This window comes from Phasianus colchicus, chromosome 11 (assembly GCF_987193195.1).
Source record: "Phasianus colchicus chromosome 11, bPhaCol1.hap1.1, whole genome shotgun sequence".
Lineage (NCBI taxonomy): Eukaryota > Metazoa > Chordata > Aves > Galliformes > Phasianidae > Phasianus > Phasianus colchicus.
Genome location: NC_143446.1, coordinates 4,044,618 through 4,064,442, shown reverse-complemented (window position 1 = coordinate 4,064,442; position 19,825 = coordinate 4,044,618). Strand labels below are relative to the sequence as shown.

At 49.7% G+C, this 19,825-nt stretch overlaps 2 protein-coding genes across 2 annotated transcripts; one reads left to right on the top strand and one right to left on the bottom strand.

The window, feature by feature from the left end:
- Window positions 1-496: 496 nt before the first annotated feature.
- Window positions 497-15,705, bottom strand: RBM5 (RNA binding motif protein 5). Its single transcript, XM_031611676.2, has 24 exons — window positions 15,546-15,705; window positions 15,022-15,466; window positions 14,784-14,939; window positions 12,817-12,886; window positions 12,266-12,339; window positions 9,853-9,936; window positions 8,834-8,894; window positions 8,641-8,706; window positions 8,041-8,201; window positions 7,056-7,153; window positions 6,523-6,610; window positions 6,279-6,356; window positions 6,118-6,190; window positions 5,512-5,597; window positions 5,089-5,167; window positions 4,745-4,836; window positions 4,089-4,253; window positions 3,479-3,625; window positions 3,333-3,404; window positions 2,691-2,870; window positions 2,404-2,478; window positions 1,720-1,817; window positions 1,508-1,637; window positions 497-1,078 (listed from the first exon to the last, which is right to left on the bottom strand). The coding sequence occupies exons 1-24, from the start codon at window positions 15,560-15,562 to the stop codon at window positions 953-955; spliced, it is 2,721 nt and encodes a 906-aa protein (XP_031467536.2). The 5' UTR covers window positions 15,563-15,705; the 3' UTR covers window positions 497-952.
- Window positions 15,706-15,769: 64 nt separating this feature from the next.
- PARP3 (poly(ADP-ribose) polymerase family member 3) lies at window positions 15,770-19,600 on the top strand. The gene is made up of 11 exons (XM_031611678.2): window positions 15,770-16,329; window positions 16,725-16,955; window positions 17,093-17,218; window positions 17,446-17,631; window positions 17,806-17,938; window positions 18,084-18,310; window positions 18,409-18,555; window positions 18,637-18,714; window positions 18,873-19,050; window positions 19,209-19,355; window positions 19,431-19,600. The coding sequence occupies exons 2-11, from the start codon at window positions 16,767-16,769 to the stop codon at window positions 19,598-19,600; spliced, it is 1,581 nt and encodes a 526-aa protein (XP_031467538.2). The 5' UTR covers window positions 15,770-16,329; window positions 16,725-16,766.
- Window positions 19,601-19,825: the final 225 nt, after the last annotated feature.

Here is a 19,825-nt window from a genome sequence, read left to right as displayed (position 1 = left end):
GCAGCCCTCCAGGAGCACGGTGAGGAGTGCAGGACCAGGAGCACAGGCAGAGAAGGCTGAAGGCACTTGGCACTAACTGACAAACAAGATCTGGCAGAGGAAAGCCGCAGGCTTGCTGTGACCCAGCCTCCAGCAGCTCCCTGACACTCCCCCTGCAGGCCCCAGCCAAGCCTGTGCAGAGCACAGAAACCCTGCATTATCACAGAGGGTTCACCCTCCTGGGCTCTGCAAAGGAGCTGAAGGCAGCCCTAGAGCAAGCTGCAGGGATACTGCTGCTATTCACTCCTGCAGCAAGGAGAGCTGGTGCTCTTCTATCTCGGGAGAGGCGAAGAGTGACACCTGCCTGCTGCCACCCTGAAACTGACATCCTGAGGGCAAGATGCAAGCAGAGCACTGCATGGAGAGAATTCAGGACAAAGCCTCACCAAGGAAGAAGCAGAATCACAGGAAGGACAAGCAGCATTGACAACTTATTCTTCATTCAACCCAACAAGAAAACAGTAAGAGAAACACTTTTGGATGTATTTCATTTGGAAATGAGCCAAACTGGCAACTAGAATCCGAGTCTTCAAAAAGTCTATACAAAGATGTATCATACAAAATGTACAGGAAAGTTCTCAAAAAAAAAAAAAAAAAAAGACAAACGATACAACAAAAGGAGAGCAGAGACGGTGTGAAACCACAGCTAACACGTCCCAGCCCTGCTCTGGAGGGCAGGAGCAGCATCCAGACAAGACGCTCCAAACACAGAATACATTACACTATATACAGGACCGTATAAAGATCAGCATCCCCTTTGGTCTAGCGAGGAGCTCTCCAGCATGAAGTTGGGGCAGCCTGGACAATCTGCTCGTGGAAGTGTGACATGCCGAGAGGGAAAAAGTCCAAGGGAATGAAATGGTCAGCTCTAACCCATAACCAGCATACAGCCACGTCACCAAGGTTACAGACTTTACTCCATCTCTGTGAAGCGAGCAAACATGGCTTTCCGCACTGCATCTTTGTAGGAATCTGCAGTAGAAACACCATAGGAGCTGCCCTTGGCTCCCAAACCAGCACCTCGCATTCGCACTTGGGCCTGGAAGGGAAGAGACAAGGCATCAGCTTTGGGGTGCAGGACAGCACACAGAATGCTTGTCATGCTGGCTTCATACGCTCACCCAGGGCATTTACACAAACACCAACACCAGGAGATCAGACTGGACACAAACCCCACAACTGCTGGCTTAAATCCACCCATCCCACCCCAAGTGGGTGGGTAGGAATAGTTCCCAGCAGAGTAATGCAGAGACAGATGTGCAGGCACAGAAGCACCAGCCTGAGGCACCCTGCAGAGAATGCTGCCCGAGAGGGAGGCACTGGCCCTTCACCCTACGCAGAGGGCAGCTTCACCATAGAATGAGCCAAAGAGGCAGTGGACAGCACAGTGTCTTCCACAGGACCTCAGCAGCAAGTGCTTCTGAATCGAAAAGCACCAGACTTAGAAGAAGCACCCATCTGTACTTACCTCAATAGGTGCGGTGATGCCCTGGCATTTTCTTCCCAAGCCTGAACCTTCCCTCCAGCCCATGGCCTGTAGCATCTTGTTGCCTATATTACTGTTGTCGAGGCCATCTTTGGTGGGCTGCTCATAATTCCTGCAGGAAGGAAAGAAAGGTCAGTTAATCACACTGCTTGTCAGAAGCTGAAGTAATCACCCAGGAGCTTCCAGGTACATACACTGTGCCAGCATCATAGACCTTCTTGCGCTTTGGCTCTGGGGGCTCTGGGATGCCATACTTCTCTCGCCTCTCAGCTGCTCTGTCTCTGTATTTCATCTGTAACCAAATCGAGTGTTGGTTTGAAGACAAGTTTATTTACTATTTTTATGTAAGTATATACATAAAAACCATTTAGCTTTACTGTCCAGTGTAAATATTTAGTATCGGTATACAAATGCATGGCTCCTCTGGGAGCTGTGTAAGCAAGCTGAATGCCTGCCATTACAGAAAGCTGCCCACTGCAGACTGCCAACACGTGGCTTGGCCAGTGCCAACAGAAAGAACTGGAACAACTCCCCAGAGCTGGTCAGAACCTGCAGTGTGGTACAACAGCCCAACACCAGACAGGACCTGCGCAGTCAGCTGTCTGACAGCTGCTGGAAGGTCACCAGACCTGGTTCTAGAGCCCTTGTACTGCTCCACTGCTGTGAGGCAGGAAGAACCCTCCCTTGATAAGCAGCAGCTGTGGTATAGGAGACTTCTCTCTGTTTAACAGGACAGCTCTGAACCTTGGCCCAAGAATGGCTAGGCTTACATGGCTTATCTCATTAGCATCAAGTCAGGATAAGGAGAGCTCAGCATTATCTGTGCAAGCCCTTTTCCATTAGCCACTCATCCATTATCTGCTCATCAGAACACTGACCTCTCTCTCACGCAGTTCCAAGGCTTCAAGTTCCTGTTCTGAAAGCTTTGATCTCCTATAGATATCCATGTTTTGCTGCAACAAGAAGAGATGTGCATTAACATGAAATGCAGAGCACATCAAGCAGGATGGACAACAGCTCTTTGTAAAGTAGCTGACTTCTGGGAAAGAAGCAATCCACCTGTAACTATTTTTTGCAGTAGGACGAAAAGCATTCCCAACAGCCTTTTGCTTTACACACTGTGTTATGGGTATCAATCATCTTCCTGGTAACACAGCACACACACCTTGTGCAAGTCCGATAGCTGCTGGTGCCGAATCAGCGCATCTTTGTTTGGGAATTGCCTTCTACACAGCAGGCAGGCCATCTTCTTCCAGTCAGTCAGCTTCTCCTCCTCATTCTCCATTCTTTCTAGTAAGTCCTCATCATTATCGCTGTCACCGCTGTAGGCAGCCACGAGGCCACGCTGGAAGGAAGGGCAGCATTAAGGGATGGGTGCAGCCGTTAACAAGAGTCCAGAAAGACAACACAAAGGCTTCGCTGTGCAGGAGAGACAGAGCCTTCTCAATGCTAAAGGGTGAAACAGCTTAAAAGAACCACGTGCTGCAGCACAGCTGCTAGACTAATTCAAGCTAGACAAATAATAGCTTAAATAAAGGTTTTGAGGTTTCCAAAAGTTCAAGGGAGACTTTGAGGCTTGAGGTCATGACAACCTTTGCACCTCTCAGCCTCTGAACCTATTGCACTCAGACAGGATCACTGTAACCACCACAGCATTCCACAGAGGGTGCTGTGGAAATCCAGGCTGGAAGGCAGGTGTCTGCTGGTCCTCCTCTTTAGAGCGCTTAAAGCATGACAGTAAGCTTTAGGAATAAGGAACCCCACCTCTTTCACCCATAAAGCAACCCATCAGGCATCTCATGCTCACCTTCAGGGGATTTTCATCTTCCCCATTTTTCATCACTTCCGGTAAGATCTGCTGCCTCTCAGACAGAGCGCCCTACAAGACAAGAGCACCATGAGCACCGAGCTCTGTCATACCACACTCCACAGCACGCTTCTCACCAGCCTCACCTTCTTCTCAAAAAGGGCAAAGCCTGCATCTGCAGCCGCTGACTCTTTCCGCTCCTCCTCCCTGGTGCTCAGTGGCTGGAAACTGTTCTTGAAATTCTCTTTCTGCTTGTTCAAGCTCTTTGCCCAGCGCTCCATGTCTTTAGCGATCTAAAACAGATGCAGAGTGGTTTGCTCAGACCTCTGCCTTCACAGACACCAGTCTCCTATGACACTGATTCAACTGTTCCATTTGCACAGACACTCCAGAACAAGGCAACTTCACTATCTTCTATACTGCAGTTGCTTCCCCATATACAGTGTTAAAAAACAGAGTGAAAGTGCAGTCTGCCTATTTCACTGTATGAACCCTTCTTATCAATCCACTCCTCTAACTGGCAGCTCAGTTGTACTCCCACTGGTCCTGGCATCATTTCGTATGCATCTCTCCTATGCAGTAGTTATTTCTGCACTGAAGTCTCTGCCAACCCCTCCTCTTCTCAGCCCTGCACAATGTCTGCAACGTGCAGGTACACATTCCACCAAGCAACCAGGATTGTCACCAGAAGGGCAAACTATAATCTTACCCCAAAGAAGACATCAGCACAGTTATGATCCCACTTCAGCTTTTTACCTGTTGAGCTGTTTTACTCTTAGGCTTCTCTTTCTTCTCCTTCACTTCTTTTGTGGTGGTTGTGGTCGCTGTTTGTTGGTATGTGATACCCTCTGCTGCAGGCATGTAGGTCTCTTTTTCACCATCCCAGTACAGATACTGCTGAGTTAAGGCATTGTAGTAATACTGACAAAGAGAAGAAAACCATCAGATAGTTAACACTATAAACTAAGCATCAAAAGAGAGAACCAAAAGAAGCAGCCTGATTCAAGTCTGATGCATCACATGGAATAGAGCAACCCAGACCTCCACAAAGGAGGCAAAAGACACAGAGTGGCTGAAGCCTACATCCCCAAACACACGTTCTGACCAACAGCACTATGGAAATCTTTATGCCTCTCCCAAGAGAGGATATAGCAAAGCCCAGAGCTGCATGCTCTTCGCTGGATGCTCTGCAATGGAACTGCTCACTGATAGCATCTGTAACGATGTGTATGCGTAACTTTATGCAGGCCAAACTGGAGGAAAAATTAAGGACTATAACCAGAGAGAAGTAAAATAGCAACTCCTGCTACAATGGGTATTTTCTTCCTCTCAGCATTCCAGTTTCACTCACAAGGCAAAGGAGCTGAACTAGCATTAGCAGTTAAAGATGGGTGCTAAGAACCTGTGTTTACCTGAGAGTTAGGATCGTAGTAGAGCCCTGTTACAGGATCATAATAATATCCTGAAGATTCATCATATTGGTAGGTGGATGTATCAGGGACAGCTGAAAAAAAGTCCAAGTATAGGACAAGGTCATTCCAGACAAATCCACACTGGTTCCTTTGTAAGTTTCAACTACAATTCTGAAATCATTAAGAGCAGACATGCCTACAAAGCATTCGTACCATCTGACCAGAACACAATGCCAGGGGCAGCTGCACCACCAACTTTTAGAGGTGGAACACTTAACTAAAGCAAAGTTTCTCACTTGCTAGATGAACAGACACCCATCCCAGCACAACCCTTCTCTGCTTACCATACTTGGTTCCAGGGACGACACCAGTTGGGGCAGCTGTTTGTGCCTGAGTGCTGGTGGTAGCTGGTGCTGCTTGTGTCTAGAAGAAAACAGAAGAAATCTTCATGAGAAAGATCTGTCACCGAGGTGCAAAAAAACAAGGACAGTGAGCCAAAGCATATGCAGCCCACACTAAGCATACAAGAGCTAGCTTCTCTTTGCCAGTACACTTAGTACTCATCTTTAACAAAGAACAGAACTACCAGAGAAAAGAAATAGAAGGTGACTCTTCTATAAACACAAGTGCTGCATCTAACTTCGCTCATGACATTTCACAGCTCTGCTGTACCACACTCACTTTAAAGAGTGTGCAGAGGCCACAGTTAAGCCAGATATCCCACCAAGTGAAGCCCTGGCACCAAAAGCAAGGAGTGCCACAATTACCGGGGAGTCAGGCGAGTTTGTCTGTTGGTTATAGAGCTGAGGACTCTGGGACACAACCGCAGCCGTGGTGGTGGTGACTGGGGCTCCTGCCAAAACAGAGCAGTAATGGATAAGCCAAATGATTTGTACAACAGCACTTCATCCTAGGGCTAAAATTACTCTGTTTACAGTTTCAGATCCTGATTCCAGCTCCAGCAGCCAAACAAGGCAATAAACATTCAAAAGGAGACAAAAACAGTGGGTATTTTTCTATCCAGACAAGGAATAGTTTCCTTTTCAGGAGGAAGTATTTTGCTCTCAAAGCCAGTGATTCCTGGCCTCTGACAGCTGCCAGCACTGAGGATTTCTCTAGAGCTGCTCATGCAGTTCTCATGAGTTCAAGGCCTTATGTCAATATCCTGAGATGGCAGCTGCACTCATCTCACAGACCACAGGTCCCATGTGAACAAACTCACAATGCTTCCCTAGGAACACGCATCCATTCACATATTAAGGCAGCAAAATCTGTCCCCCTTTACTGAGGAAATTAACCTAAAAGCTAAAGCAAAATATCACTATTGCCTATCATCACAAACAACAGCACCTCCCACACGCTGGAAACACCACCTGATATGGTAGCTGCATCTGAGTCCAACACACCTCCTTGGTTTTGGTAGTACTGCTGATAATCCTGGGAGTACTGCAAAGGAAAATAAGTGAAAACAAAGGATGAGCAGATAACCATACTGTAACAGCTTGCAGGCTACAGGAGAGCCAGCACCACCAACCTGAGTGTACTGCGTGTAGCCATCCTGTCCTGACTGGAGGTAGCTGTAGTCAAGGGTGCTGCCTTCTCCAGTTTGAGGCTGAAATTGAAGGAGGTTATTATTATTATTTTTTTTTTAATCAGAAATGGGTAAAAATTACTGCATTTAACAACTTCAATGCTGAGTAGGCTCCAGCCTAATGATCAAAAGCAGATCTCTAGATTTACACGGATAATAGGACTGTGAACAAGTTTCCAAACCATACCTGAGTGGATGACCACTGTGCTGCAGCAATGGCTGTACTTGCCACAGAGAATGCACTGACTCTGTTCCCATCTGGCAGAAGCAAGTCTCTGAAACCACAGAAATCACACACCTGAGTAAGCACTGCTTTTTTCTGAAGTGATCGGTATACAAGGAGGTAGAGTCTGCCAGCATGCATGGATTTCTTGGCAGGTCTTAAACACTGTCATGAATGAGCCAAAGAACTGCTTGGCAGGTAGAGGAGCTAGGCTCAGTGTTGTACAGTCAATAACCAGCCACTAGGCCTCCAATGAAACAACTGTGCTGTGTATGAAAGAAGTTACAATGGCAGTTATGGAGGACCGGCGATGCAGACGATAAGAAACAACTGCTGTCACTCTCCTCACACACAATAAGGAAAAGGAGCCACGTAACAGAAGACACTTAAAGGAAGCAAAACTGGAGCGATGGTAATCTTAAAAGCTCCAGTGACGACCACAAATCTTTATATTTATGAAGGGATAAGAGGGGAAATGAACTGCTACTGCAACTCACTTTCTGGCACTCTTTGCAAAGTCAACACCAATTGTTTTGCCATCAATTTTTAATGGTGGCTGAAGACTTTGTAAAATCTGCAGCAGTTGAGAAGCATCCTACAACAAGAAACACTCATTATTATGAAAAGCAGGTTACTGAAGAGGACACAGAAGCTCTCAGAGCTCCAACTTTTCACACACGCTAGCTAAAAACATTTAAAGCTATGGCAACACCTCTGTATCCCTCATGCCATACACGCTGAGTACAATGGGATTACATCCTGCTGACAGACAGTGTGTTTCCCAGAAATGCAGGGTCACTGATGATTAAACATTTCAATTCGTCTTTATAAAAAAAGCTAGTCTTGCCTCACATTACTCCAAAAGGCAGCCCAACAGAGGCTGACATCAGCCACCCATTTTCATCCAACACTGAACTGTTGAACTCTGCTTAAAGCAAGTCCAAACAGACCACACTGATTGTCAATTTGAACATCTCCAACAACGGAGGTTCCAGCACCCCTCTGGGAGCCTTCTTCCAGTATTCAACTCCTCACAAAAGGGAAGACATTCTCCTTGTACCTTATTGCTATTTCCCACGTTTCAGTATGCCTGCTGCCCTCACCAAACACCCTGAGAATGTCTCTCCCATCCTTAAGCCTTGCTCTGGATGATGCTCAGAGCAGCAAGATTCCCTCTCCTTCACCTTCTCAAGATGAAAGGAGCCCAATTCTATGCATTTCCTCACACTGTACACTCCAGCCTTTTACTGTGATCCAAATGACCCCAGACCATTATTTGTGACCCAAGCATGAAGCAAGCTTTCAACTCAGAACTGCACTCTGCCATGAACACTTTTCCCCCGTGTTCACAGCATCCCCCCACTTTCCTTCCAAGCTGCAGCTAACGATGAAAGACTCTGACACATTTAGTATTTGTTCAATGATCTATGAACCCCTAGAGAACTGGGGCAGACCTCAGCACAAAACCAATAAGGCCCTCACCATGGCAGAAGACAGCTGCACAAATGCAAAGCCTCTATTTTGCTGAGTCTGCTTGTCTTTGATAAGACGAATATTATTGACTGCCAGAGAGGCATACGGAGACAAGGCAGTCATGATGGATTCCACTACTGTGTGAGGAGCAATGTTTCGGAGAATGATGGCTGAGGGAAAAAGAAAGTATGACATTAGCTACATACATAAGAACTTGAAGTACTCTGAAAAGCCTTAAAAAAAAAAAAAAACCCAACCAAAAACCACCAAACCCAAAACATCAGTAGTTTTGGACAAGAGCATGCTCCTGTTTCAAGAGTACAGTATTTGGGGAGTTGGCAGGAAGCACTTGCTCTGTTGGGAAGATGAGAGGGCTGTCAATACTGTTCTAATGAAAGGAAAGCACTTCCTGAGCAGAAGCCCCTGCCAACATTCACACGTACCAGTCTACAAATTGGGAACAACCTAACCATGCTAAGTGCTGTGCCCTGAGAGAGCTCAACGTGGGATCCAAAGGGCACTCTGAGGTACAAGTAGGACTTTTCTGCACAAGTTCACAACTCCTTACTTTATACAGTAAACTCAAAATTTTGCTTGGTTTTTACTTACTATCACAGTAATAATCCACAGACTGAACGGCTTCTGCTGTTCCAGGTGGTACCTCCTGTTCTGAATCTTCATAGGAAGGAAAAACTTTAATCACAATGTTGCTCTATCACTCAAAGCCAGAATGTCACAGTGTAGGCTACAACCTACACTCATCCAAATTCAAAGACACCCAAAGAGATAAAAAGTAACTTACCAAATTTGTCTGCTCCACAGCGGAAACATTTCAGTCTCCTTCTGAAGTTGTAAAGACAGCACTGTGTGGAAAAAAAGTAGATCTAGTAAGGATTTAGTTGATTCATAACAAGGGTGGCATTTGCTGTACTCTGCTGAAAACGAGACAATCAAGCTAAGTACTACAACAAAGCTGAACCTACCAGAATAATCAAGAACAGCAAAACTCATCCTCACCTGTACTGCAGCTGCTTTTCAAAACATCCCAGTTACCTCTGTTCAAGTCAGTAAACTATCCTGAATTACACAACTACATTAACTATGTCCTTCAGCAAGGCTTGAAAACAAGTTATCTTTACATGATTAAAGCAGAACAAAGCAGCCTGATTTTGATCTTGCTACATCATCTCCACTTAAAGAGGGTCAAACAAGTGTACAGCAGCGTGGAGTTGCACACAACATCAGTTGTCACCTGAAGGATACAGAATTCACCTAATGACGTCGTGTTCTGGTACAGCTCACTGACTGACTTCTGTATAAGCAAAAATGACAGTGCCCTTCTACTCTGTTTTACAGTATGTGTGCAAATATTGCATCCATCAGCAAAAGCTGAAGCTCAACCTAAGGCTGAAAGTATTATTGATTTTCTAAGAAGATGGCAGAACTGCAGAGAAATTCCCCCAGGGTGATGGCTATTCTATCAGCTCTGCTGTGAACAGCAACTCCTGGGAGACATGCCCTGGGTCAGGCATACATTAGTAGGAACAACACACAGCTCCACTAACGAATTTTTGTCTCAGCTGGCAAGTACACCAGTGAGTCCCAACCCTTATCTTCCAGCTGCTGATGTTCTCTGTGGACAATTCCATCACTCCAGGTGTTTCTGCCACCAGATTTCCAGAACCTCTGCACTCCTATGCCTTATCATTCCTCCATCGTTGTAAGGACTGCTAGGCCTGAACTCTGCACTGCTTTGTTCTGATCACAAAGCTGGTGAAAAGAACTGAAATGATGAGAAATAGATAAAAATACACTCTGTACCTTGTTGCAAAGCCAGTCCTCAAATTTAGGCCGGGGGTTGCTGTAGTGCATCGCAATCTGCTTCCCCTGAATCACCAGCTTTTTCTGCAAAAGAAGTGGTTTCAATTATCCCTGTATCGAGGCACACATGTTCATTTTCCCATGGCAGAGCACCCTTCGGAGGAATCAGTGCTCCTGAATTAAATGGACAACATATGGGGAGGATGTGGAGGACAACCACCGCCACCTACACCCTGCCCATCCAATCCTGCAGAGAGGAGGACGAGGGCAGTAAGAGAATGGGATGTGGAGCAAAGATAAACGGAATCAGGGAGTGTTGAAAAAGTTGCCAAACACTAAACGCTGCCATGGAACCAGGAAGTGTCTCGAAGGAGACAAAGTCCTAACTTGCTGCGTTCAGGATTAACACATTTTTAGGAGTCTCCTTGCCCCGTTTCTATTCATTTCTGGTATAGTATTGAGCGACTTTTTAAACATGTCCTTAGGTGACTGCTTCACTTCTTCCCCTACTCCAAATTCCCCAGACCTTTAAACAACCACATTTGGATTACTTTTCCAAGCACTTTCTTCAGAAGCGTCCCTTTGTAAATACAGTAATTCCTTCCAAAGGGACCCTGTTTAGACTTCTTGGAGGCTGGATTACAAGTGCCATCAACCAAAACGTAACTCAGAGTGCTTTCCTTTGACTAAAGCATCAGTTCAATTGGAAGCCTGCGCAAGAGCTTTGTGTTCTTCATTCAGGTAACGAGCTCTCCAAAATGGCTAACTAGAGCGAAGCTTCTCCTGGGGTAGGAAAAGTTCATAATGCTTTCAGCATGTCCGCTCACTCTGACTTTACAGGAATTAGGAATTTAGATTTCTTTTAGAAGCCCCAACTCTCAGCCTCGTGCTTTGCCAAGTGCGGGCACACAGAATGCCCTTTCAATATACGGACAAAGTATTTCAGTCAAACAGGCAGAAGGAAGTAAGTCTGAGGAAACGTGCACTAGAGGCCAACCCCGAGACATTTTAATACAAGAACCAGTTTTATGACAGGTTGGCTTATTGCAGAGGTACCACAGGAGCACCAGGACCAGTGGCTTCTCTGTAACAGGGTCTGACAGATACATCTAGCATGTAGCATGAATAAGGCTCTCACATTCTGTGCAACTAAATAGGGCAAAGCCATTTCTCCTACCGGCAGGAGGGAGGGTTGGAGGGCCCAGCGCTCACTGGATATGCACACATAGAAACAAAGCTGCTGGCACAGTTGCAATACATCATTCTTTCATCTAACAGTCAGCGACCGGGCTGCTGGGGAGACTCTATGTTTTCCCTACTACTAGGGTGGCTGGGTTACTGGAGTGAATTTGAATATTTGTTTCAATAAATTATGCATCAATACAGCTTTGTATATATTAAAACTGTCTCATTTCTAAAATTGCACTGAGCATTAATTTCCAGAGATGAATCCTTCTGCTGCACCCGCCCACCTTACGGAGCAGGGCACCATGAAACAGAATCTGAACCGTGCCATAGGAAACGACTTCCAGCACGAGCCACGTGGAGGTCTATTCCAGCACACAGCTACCTCCATCTGCTGGAGCTGCTTACAGGGCTGCTGCAGTGCCTGGACACATAAACCAAGGCAGCAGAATATGTTCCTCATGCTGCCCACAGACCTTCACAGCATATACTTAACTGTAAAAAGAACAAGTGGCTCAATGCACCTTGCTCGCTTCAAGAGCGTACTGAGGATCTGTTGTTAGAACAGACCATGGAGATTCAAAAACTAGCAAATCCAAAGCGTGCTTACAGTGCAAGAGGAAAGCAGCACTGGGAGAGAAACTAGAGCACTTTCTGCATTTTGGCTCCTTATCAAGTCATAGTCCAGAAAAGCCAAAATACGCAGTACAACTTTGAAGAGCCCTCAGTTCCCATTAGATTTATTTGGAATAAACACATTTCTCCATCCAGAGGAGCCAGGTGTCTTCCCTTGACTCGGGGAACACATCTTTCTAATGACCTGGCACATCTTTTTCTACTTTACTCAGTATTAATAGCAATGTAATGAAAATATCACAATATCTCATGCCTTTTCTGGCAACAGAAGAAATAGCAAGTGGAAGTAAAGTAAGTCTTTTATGAACTATATGCTACTCTTTCCAGAGCCAAATAAATTGACACCATGTAATAAGACAACGGCACGTTTCATGAAGGAGTGCTCAAAACAGCCAATTTTCTTTCCTAATGTTACCTGCTATTTTCTACCACTCTTAAAAAATTTTAATATATACAAAGCTTTTCTTCATTCAAATCACTGTTATGGAACAAACCACTCCTTCCACCTTTATTTTTTCCTTTTTTTTTTTTTTTTAAACTGTACAGACTTTTTCCATTTTCAGGAATATCTAGACTTGGTGAGTGAAGCAACCTGATTGGCTTCCATCCAGCTGGTAGCATCTTGAAAGTGATAAAACTCCACGAAGGCGAAACCACGGCTTACACCTAGAGACAGCATTCAGATATAGACGGGATACTTGTGTTAGTCAGTTCCTTTAAAACAGGTGAATCTCTCTCCAACTGCTTCATTACTTCATGACAAAGCAGCTTTACAAATGCGACGTCAACTGCTGGGATCTGCTTGTTATTTTGCCATGGCAAGGAACCAAGCTCCCTTAACTGGCTACATTTCACTCCATTTGAATCCACGTTTACAGGTAACCATGCAAAAGACTACATACTATTAAACGGGTTTATACTAGTATTACTTACCAATACCTGTTAACTAAAACCCCTGGAGACAGACTTCTTTTTAACAGGACGGGCTATCTACAAGTCTTCCAAAAAGCCACATTCCTTAGCCATGGCAAATTTTTTTTTTTTTTATTGATTGCACGTGCTTGCAGTTTGGGGATAATTCTGGATACTCTTTTGGACGGGGGAAGAGGAAGGCCATATCAAAAACTGGATAAGAGCTCTCACCTGTCTTTCTCTTCATCAGCCTCACGTCTGCAGGCTGAGGACCTTCAAAGGACTCAATAAGCTCCCGGATCTGCATGAGATTTTATCAGACAGTTAAGTTTTCAAATATTAGCACAACTCTCAGCCAGACAAAGAAGCAATCCAGCCTACTGTATGCACAAGGGGTACACAGAGCAGAAGAGTCTGAATATTATCTCAGAAAAGAAAGAAAGCCCTTGGGGTGAACTGAACAGGAGCCTGACACGCACCACAAAACCCACACAGTGTGGGCACAGTGTCCTCACTTAGCCCACAGAATCATCCAGAATCTGAATCACTATGGCCTTGAATTCTAAGGCCATCTGTACAGAATTTGGCAAACTTTGTGCTTGCTCCAATGTTTTGAAAAAGACCGCTGCTAGCATCCCTAACCCCGCATGCCTGAAGACATCCAACTCCTAGCAGAGAACAGTAACACTACTGGGAGGCTCAGTGATATGCATTTCCTTAACCCCCAAGCCATAGCTGCAATCCTCTAACACAGTTTCTCTTTTGCTTTTCAGAAAATAAGTGAGATTTGTTAAGAATACTGTCAAAGACCATGCTACAGGTCTTCAGACACATCCAAGCTGCTTAAGCTGGGTGTGACAAACTAAACAAATTACTGCAAAGGAGTATAAAGGAAAAACAAACATGTAGAACTATCTCCTAAGAACAAAAGGAGCTTGGCAGCTCTTACAGGGAACTCATGCTACACTACGTACAACAGCAGGCAGGACTCAAAGGTTATTTAAAGCTGCCTGCTCATATGCTGGCTGGAACTGACCTACCACCTTCAGTGCAAATACCTTCTCATGAGAAAAGAGGGAAAAGCTGTTAAAACACGTACAGTTAAAATCAGAAGCACAAAGGGAAAGTTGACTTCAGCAGAAAGCAAGCAATCATTCCAAAAATCGTAACCTAAACTCTATTGATGAGTTCAAAATTAAAATTACATTCAGCTTTCCCACAGATTATACTGCAGTTATCTGCAGAACCATAAAGATGCAACGGTAGAAAGTCAGAAAGAAAAATTGCTAAATATGTTTTAGGTAACCTCTGACCTTTACTTTAGGGTAAAGCATCGTTTGGATGCTTTACCCAGAGCTTAAAAAATGATTACATGCGACGATTGAAAAGCACTGCCAGTATTCAGAAGGTACTCAATTAAAACAAAGAGGGAAAAAAGCAGACATCTATCACAGAAGTGGTGCAAAAGGATTCTCTGCGTTAGCAACTGGCACGCAAAGATCTCAGAATCAGAAGGGGAGTGTGCCTGAAAACAAACCGATGCACCTTGGCTTTTACAGCTGTTTCTTATCCCACCTCACACAGCAACTGTAGGCTTGTGGTCCTGGTCACTGAAAGAGCCCAGTGAGAGGGCAAAAAGGTCTTTCCGGCACGGTCAGATGATGGCGCACCACGCTCACTCCTTCCCTCAGCTCCAGAGCAGCCATTTTATGGCTGCCACAGCTGTACCCACACAGCCGCGTCCACAGGGCTGCTCTCAGCCGAGGAGCTCAGCATCTGGGCTACCCCACCAACCCTCACTTCTGGCTTCCACTAATGCCCAGAAAGTAATTAAACCACTTTTGTACTCCTTGTCTCCCTCCCTTAACAATTCCTAGAGAGTAACAACAAATAAATAAGACGCACATCTATATCCTCCTCCACGTGCTAAGCGAGAAGAGCAAAAAACTACGCAGTTTTAAAACCCACAAAAATCCTAGGGGAAGCACACTATTCACGTATGGCTCTATTTAAAACAAACAGCTTAACATTGAGATGACCTCTGTTACTCAACAACGGCAGCCGGAACCCTTTTAGGATTCAAAATGGAAGCGCTCCCAACACGTTTAGAAGGGGGGGGGGGGGCCCACCATGATGCAGCGCTCAACAAAATGGCAGCAGCTCTCTGCGCAGAGCAAAGCCCCCTCCTGCCTACTCACATCGTTCTCGGTAACCGTGATGGGCAGGCCACGCAACATGATGGTCTTGCTTTCCTTCTCATCGTTGATGTCGTTCCTGTAGTCGTGCTCTCCGTAGTCGCCATCGGAGTGGTACCCGTCCTCGGATTTATCGCTGTTCCTGCGCTCTCGCTCCCTCTGGAAGCCAACACACGTCAGCGCCCCGCTGCCACCCCCAGCCCGGACTCCAGCCGCACCCCGCGGGCCCCGCAGCGCTCACCTCGGGGCTGTCGTAGTCGCGGCTGTCGTAATCTCTGTCGTAGTCCCGGCTGTCGTAGTCCCTGCTGTCGCGGCTATCGTAGTCCCGGCAATCCCGGCTGTCGTAGTCCCGGCAATCGTAGTCGCGGCTGTCCCGGCTGTCGTAGTCTCGGCAGTCGCGGCTGTCGTAGTCCCTGCAGTCGCGGCCGTCGCGACTATCGTAATCTCTGCAGTCCCGGCTGTCGCGGCTGTCGTAGTCGCGGCTGTCGTAGTCGCGGCAGTCTCGGCTATCGCGGCTGTCGTAGTCTCGGCTATCGTAGTCGCGATAGTCGTCGTAGCGGTCCCCGCGGCGCTCCTCGCTGGACCGCTTGTAGTCGTCCCTGCGGCGGCTCCGCGACTCCCGCTCGTCGCGGTCCTCCCTCTCCACGATGGAGCCGTAACGGCCGCTGCGCTCCGTCCTGCTCACGCTGCGGGAACGGCGGGCCGAGCTCAGAGCGCGCTCCCTCCGCACCCCCCGGACCCCCCGCCTCCCCCACCGCCACTCACCGCTTGTCCGAGCCCATGGCGCTGCCCACGATCCGCAAGCCTCCGGCACGGCGCTGACCGCCACTACGCGGCGCCGGATACACGCCCGCAACCCCCGCTCCCTCGCCACAAAATGGCGCCGAGCTGACTGGCCGTCTTCTACCCAGCAGGCACCGCGCGCGCCGCCTGGAAGCTTCCAGCTGTTGCGCATGCGCAGCGGTGGCCGCCCGCCGCGGGGCACGCTGGGAGTCGTAGTTCGGCCCCGCGTGGGGTTATTGAAATAGCAACAAAAACACCCCTGCAGCTGGTGGCAGCACCGCTCCGCTGCTGGGTTTGTGCCCCCGCCGCGGCGCTGTGCTCTTCCCTGCGTGCTAAACCTGCCGTGGCAGATGGGCTGATCCCAGCTCGTGCCCGCAGCTCAGCCCGTCCCCTGCCGAGCCGCTGAGCTGTGCGGTGATGCAGCACGGAACAGCCCGTGTGTGAGCAGTCTGGGAGCAGTGCTGCGAGCAGAGCGTGGGGCTGTGCTACTGCCTGCAGCTCAGCTCTGCCAGGCCCAGAGCTCAGCACTCAACCCAGCAGCACCGTCCCCTCCATCTACTCAGCAGAAGGGACAGCACTGCAGCTGTCAGGCTGCCGCTTGTTGCTGCTGTCCCCGAACAGCCTCCAAACCCTCACTCAGGGCCTCTGTGATTCTCTGAGCATGCACAGCGATGCTGTTTTGCTGCCTATCCCTTGGGGGAGTTAGACTGCAGACTGACAGAGAGCAGCTGGAAAGTGTTCCTGCGGTCACTGCTCGCCTCCAGAGGTACTAGGAGAAAAACAGACCTGCAAAATGCAGCTTTAGCACCAGGCGCGGATTTTAGCTCTGTGAAGGCTGTTTTCTGAATGGCAGCGAGGGAACTGCTGCCTGGGGGTGTGCCTGCTTGCAATTTCTGCTTGTCCCCAGCTGCTGCTTGCTTTTGCTCGGAGAGCAACTTTGGTTATGGTTGCCAGCTGTATCGCTCCCCTCTCCTCATTCCTCTTGCTGCCCCCAGCACCCACTGCTCTGAACACTGGAGCCTGCCCTGCTCGGCTCCCCCCACAACAGGTCCCCATGCTCCCCTCCTCCCGCCTGGTTCCTGGCTGTAGGCGTAGGACAGCCAAGGCACAGCCCAGCCGGACCTTCCCGGAAGGGCAACCCGGCATCTCTCTCTCCCACAGCCTGCTGCTCGAAGGCTGAAGCCCCACGGGGGCAGCTGGCCCATGGCCCCCAAACGCCGAGCACCCCCTGCATCCCAGCCCGCTAATGGGGGCAAGAAAGCCAAGGGGGGGCAGGAGGAGGAGGAGGATGCCTGGAGCTCTGCGCTCACTGCCTTGAAGGCAGCCCCCAAGGAGAAGCCCCCCGCCACCATTGATGGGCAGTGTCCCCTGAGTGCAGGGCCTGATGCACAGGTGAGTGTGGGGAGGGGCATGTGGGGCATGGTGGGGGTGGAAGAGGGATGGAGAGGACTCGTGCACACCCCCATGTCCCCAAATGGGTGAAGCATCCCTCTGTCCCCAGTGCCACCCTGACCTGCTGCCTGCCGTAGGTCTATGAGGACTATGACTGCACCCTGAACCAGACCAACATCAGAGCCAACAACAACAAGTTCTACATCATCCAGCTCATCATGCACGATGGCACCTACAGCACCTGGAACCGCTGGGGACGTGTGGTGAGCTAACCTGTGGCCATCCCTGTGCTGGGGACCCCAAGGGGGTGCTCCCTGCCAGCTCCCCCATCCCAAATTCCCAGTCCCAAAGTGAGCAGCTCTGCCACAACCCTTGCCTGGCGAGCACCAAGGATGTGTCCTCATGCTGAGGAGACACTGCAGCAAGGACACCCATGGCATCAGGAGCCCATGGCTCCCATGCAGTGCCTCTGATGCTGGGTCTGCTTCAGGGAGAAGTGGGCCAGTCCAAGCTCCTGCACTTCACCTCTCTGGAAGCTGCCAAGAAGGATTTTGAGAAAAAGTTTTGGGAAAAGACCAAGAACAGCTGGGCAGCACGGGAGAACTTCGTGGCCCAGCCAGGAAAGTACACCTTGATCGAGGTGCAGCCCAGCGCCGAGCAGGAGGTGGCCCTCAGGGTGAGTGGCATTGCCTCAATGCTGAGTGGGACTGGGACATCCAGCAGGGTCAGCAAGGTGGGCTGTGGGGTGGACAAGGGGGCAAACTTGGCGCTCCCTCCTGAGCACCACGTACATCATAGTGGCATCGGGCATGACCCAGGGACAGCACAAGGCTGGGGTTTGCTCCCACAGGCGGATGGTGTGGGTGATGAGGTCTCCAAGCGCCGCACGCTGCCTTGTGCCTTGGATGAGACCACGCAGAAGCTGGTGGCCCTCATCTTCAGCAGCGACATGTTCCGCCACGCCATGCAGACCATGAATATCGGTAGGAGGTGCCAGGGGGCCTGATGAGTGCGGAGGTGCTGGTGGGTTTCTGAGCATCCCCTTTGGCTGTGGTGATGCTGGGGCTGCTCAGCACAGTGGGGCTGGCATGAGACGTGGGCTGACAGAGTGAGCTCTACCCCTGCCAGATGTGAAGAAGATGCCACTGGGGAAGCTGAGCAAGCAGCAGATTGCTCGGGGCTTCGAGGCACTGGAGGAGCTGGAGGCAGCACTGGGGGAGCAACCCTGCAGGATGTCCCGGCTGGAGGAGCTCTCTTCACGCTTCTACACCATTGTGCCCCACAACTTTGGGCGGGCACGGCCACCCCCCATTGATTCCCCCGAGCTGCTGCGTGCCAAGAAAGACATGCTGCTGGTGAGATGTGGCAGTGGCATCCGTCCTTGTGGGGTGGAGAGGTGGTGGTAGCCTTGTCCTGGCCCACAATGACTGTGTCCCTGCTCTGTCCCTTCTAGGTGCTGGCTGACATCGAGGTGGCACAGAGCCTGCAGGCACAGAAGGTGGAGGAGGAGGAGGAGGTGGTCGCTCACCCCCTGGACCAGGACTATGCCCTGCTGTGCTGCCAGCTCACCCTGTTGGAGAACACTTCCCAAGAGTATGAGGTGTGATGGTCGCCAGTGCCATGCAGGCACTCTGAGGACAGTTATGGGCAGCCAACAGTGACACCGTGTCCTTCCTTGCAGATGATCCTGAACTATGTGGCACAGACAGGGGGCCAGGTCTACATCCTCAACATCTGGAAGGTGGCCCGAGAGGGTGAGGTGAGAAGAAGGAGCCTGAGGAGACACCAGCTGTGCCCTTGGGACTGGGCTTTGTCTGCAAATCCAGCAGAGTGGGGTCCCCAGGCTGGCTGGGCAGGGGGGCTGGGCCAACCCTGCGTGCCCCTCCCTGGCCAGCCCTCGGCTCTGTGTCCCTCCAGGACAAGCTCTTCCAAGCCCATGACCACCTGGAGCACCGGCGCCTGCTGTGGCACGGCACCAATGTGGCAGTGGTCGCGGCCATCCTGAGGAATGGGCTGCGCATCATGCCCCACTCTGGGGGACGCGTGGGCAAGGGCATCTACTTTGCCTCTGAGAATAGCAAGTCTGCCTGCTACGGTGAGCAGCAGGCTGTTTGGGGTGTCTGTGGGGTCGGTGCAAGCCTAGCTCTTTGCGGCACCTCTGCCAAGCCCCTTCCATGCTGGGGACCCAGGCACAAATGAGTGGGAGCTCTGGTGCCATCACTCCTTCCCCTTCATTTCCCTTCCCGGTGTCAGTGGGCTGCACATCCAAGCGGGTTGGCTTGATGTTCCTGACGGAGGTGGCTCTGGGCAAACAGTACTGCATCACCCGCGATGAGCCCACGCTGCAGCAGCCACCTGATGGCTATGACAGCGTCCTGGCCTGTGGCCGCACGGAGCCGGGTGAGTGCAGAGGGGTAGAACTGGGGGCCTTGGGATGGCCCTCAGGGCTGGCACTAGTGGAGTCTTCTTGTCCAGACCCTGCACAGGATGTGGAGGTGATGCTGGATGGGAAGAAGGTGCTGGTGTGCCAAGGCAAGCCAATCCCCATGCCCACCTACAAAGACTCATCCTTCTTCCAAAGCGAGTACCTCATCTACCAGGAGAGCCAGTGCAGGATCCGCTATCTCGTCCAGCTCCACTTCTGAGAGCACTGGGCTCCTTGTGTACCCTCTTGGCAGCAGAGTGCCACCAGCCTGGAGTGCAGGAATCCAGCCCTTGTGGCCACTCACTTGGGTGTGAGATGGGGGCATCCAGCCTGCTCCCATGAGCAATAAATCCACTGTGCCTTGCACCAGCAGTGTGGCTGCTTTCCTGCCAGCACGGAGGGGCTGAGCAGGGAGTCCTGGTCGGTGCTGTGGCCAGGGTTTATC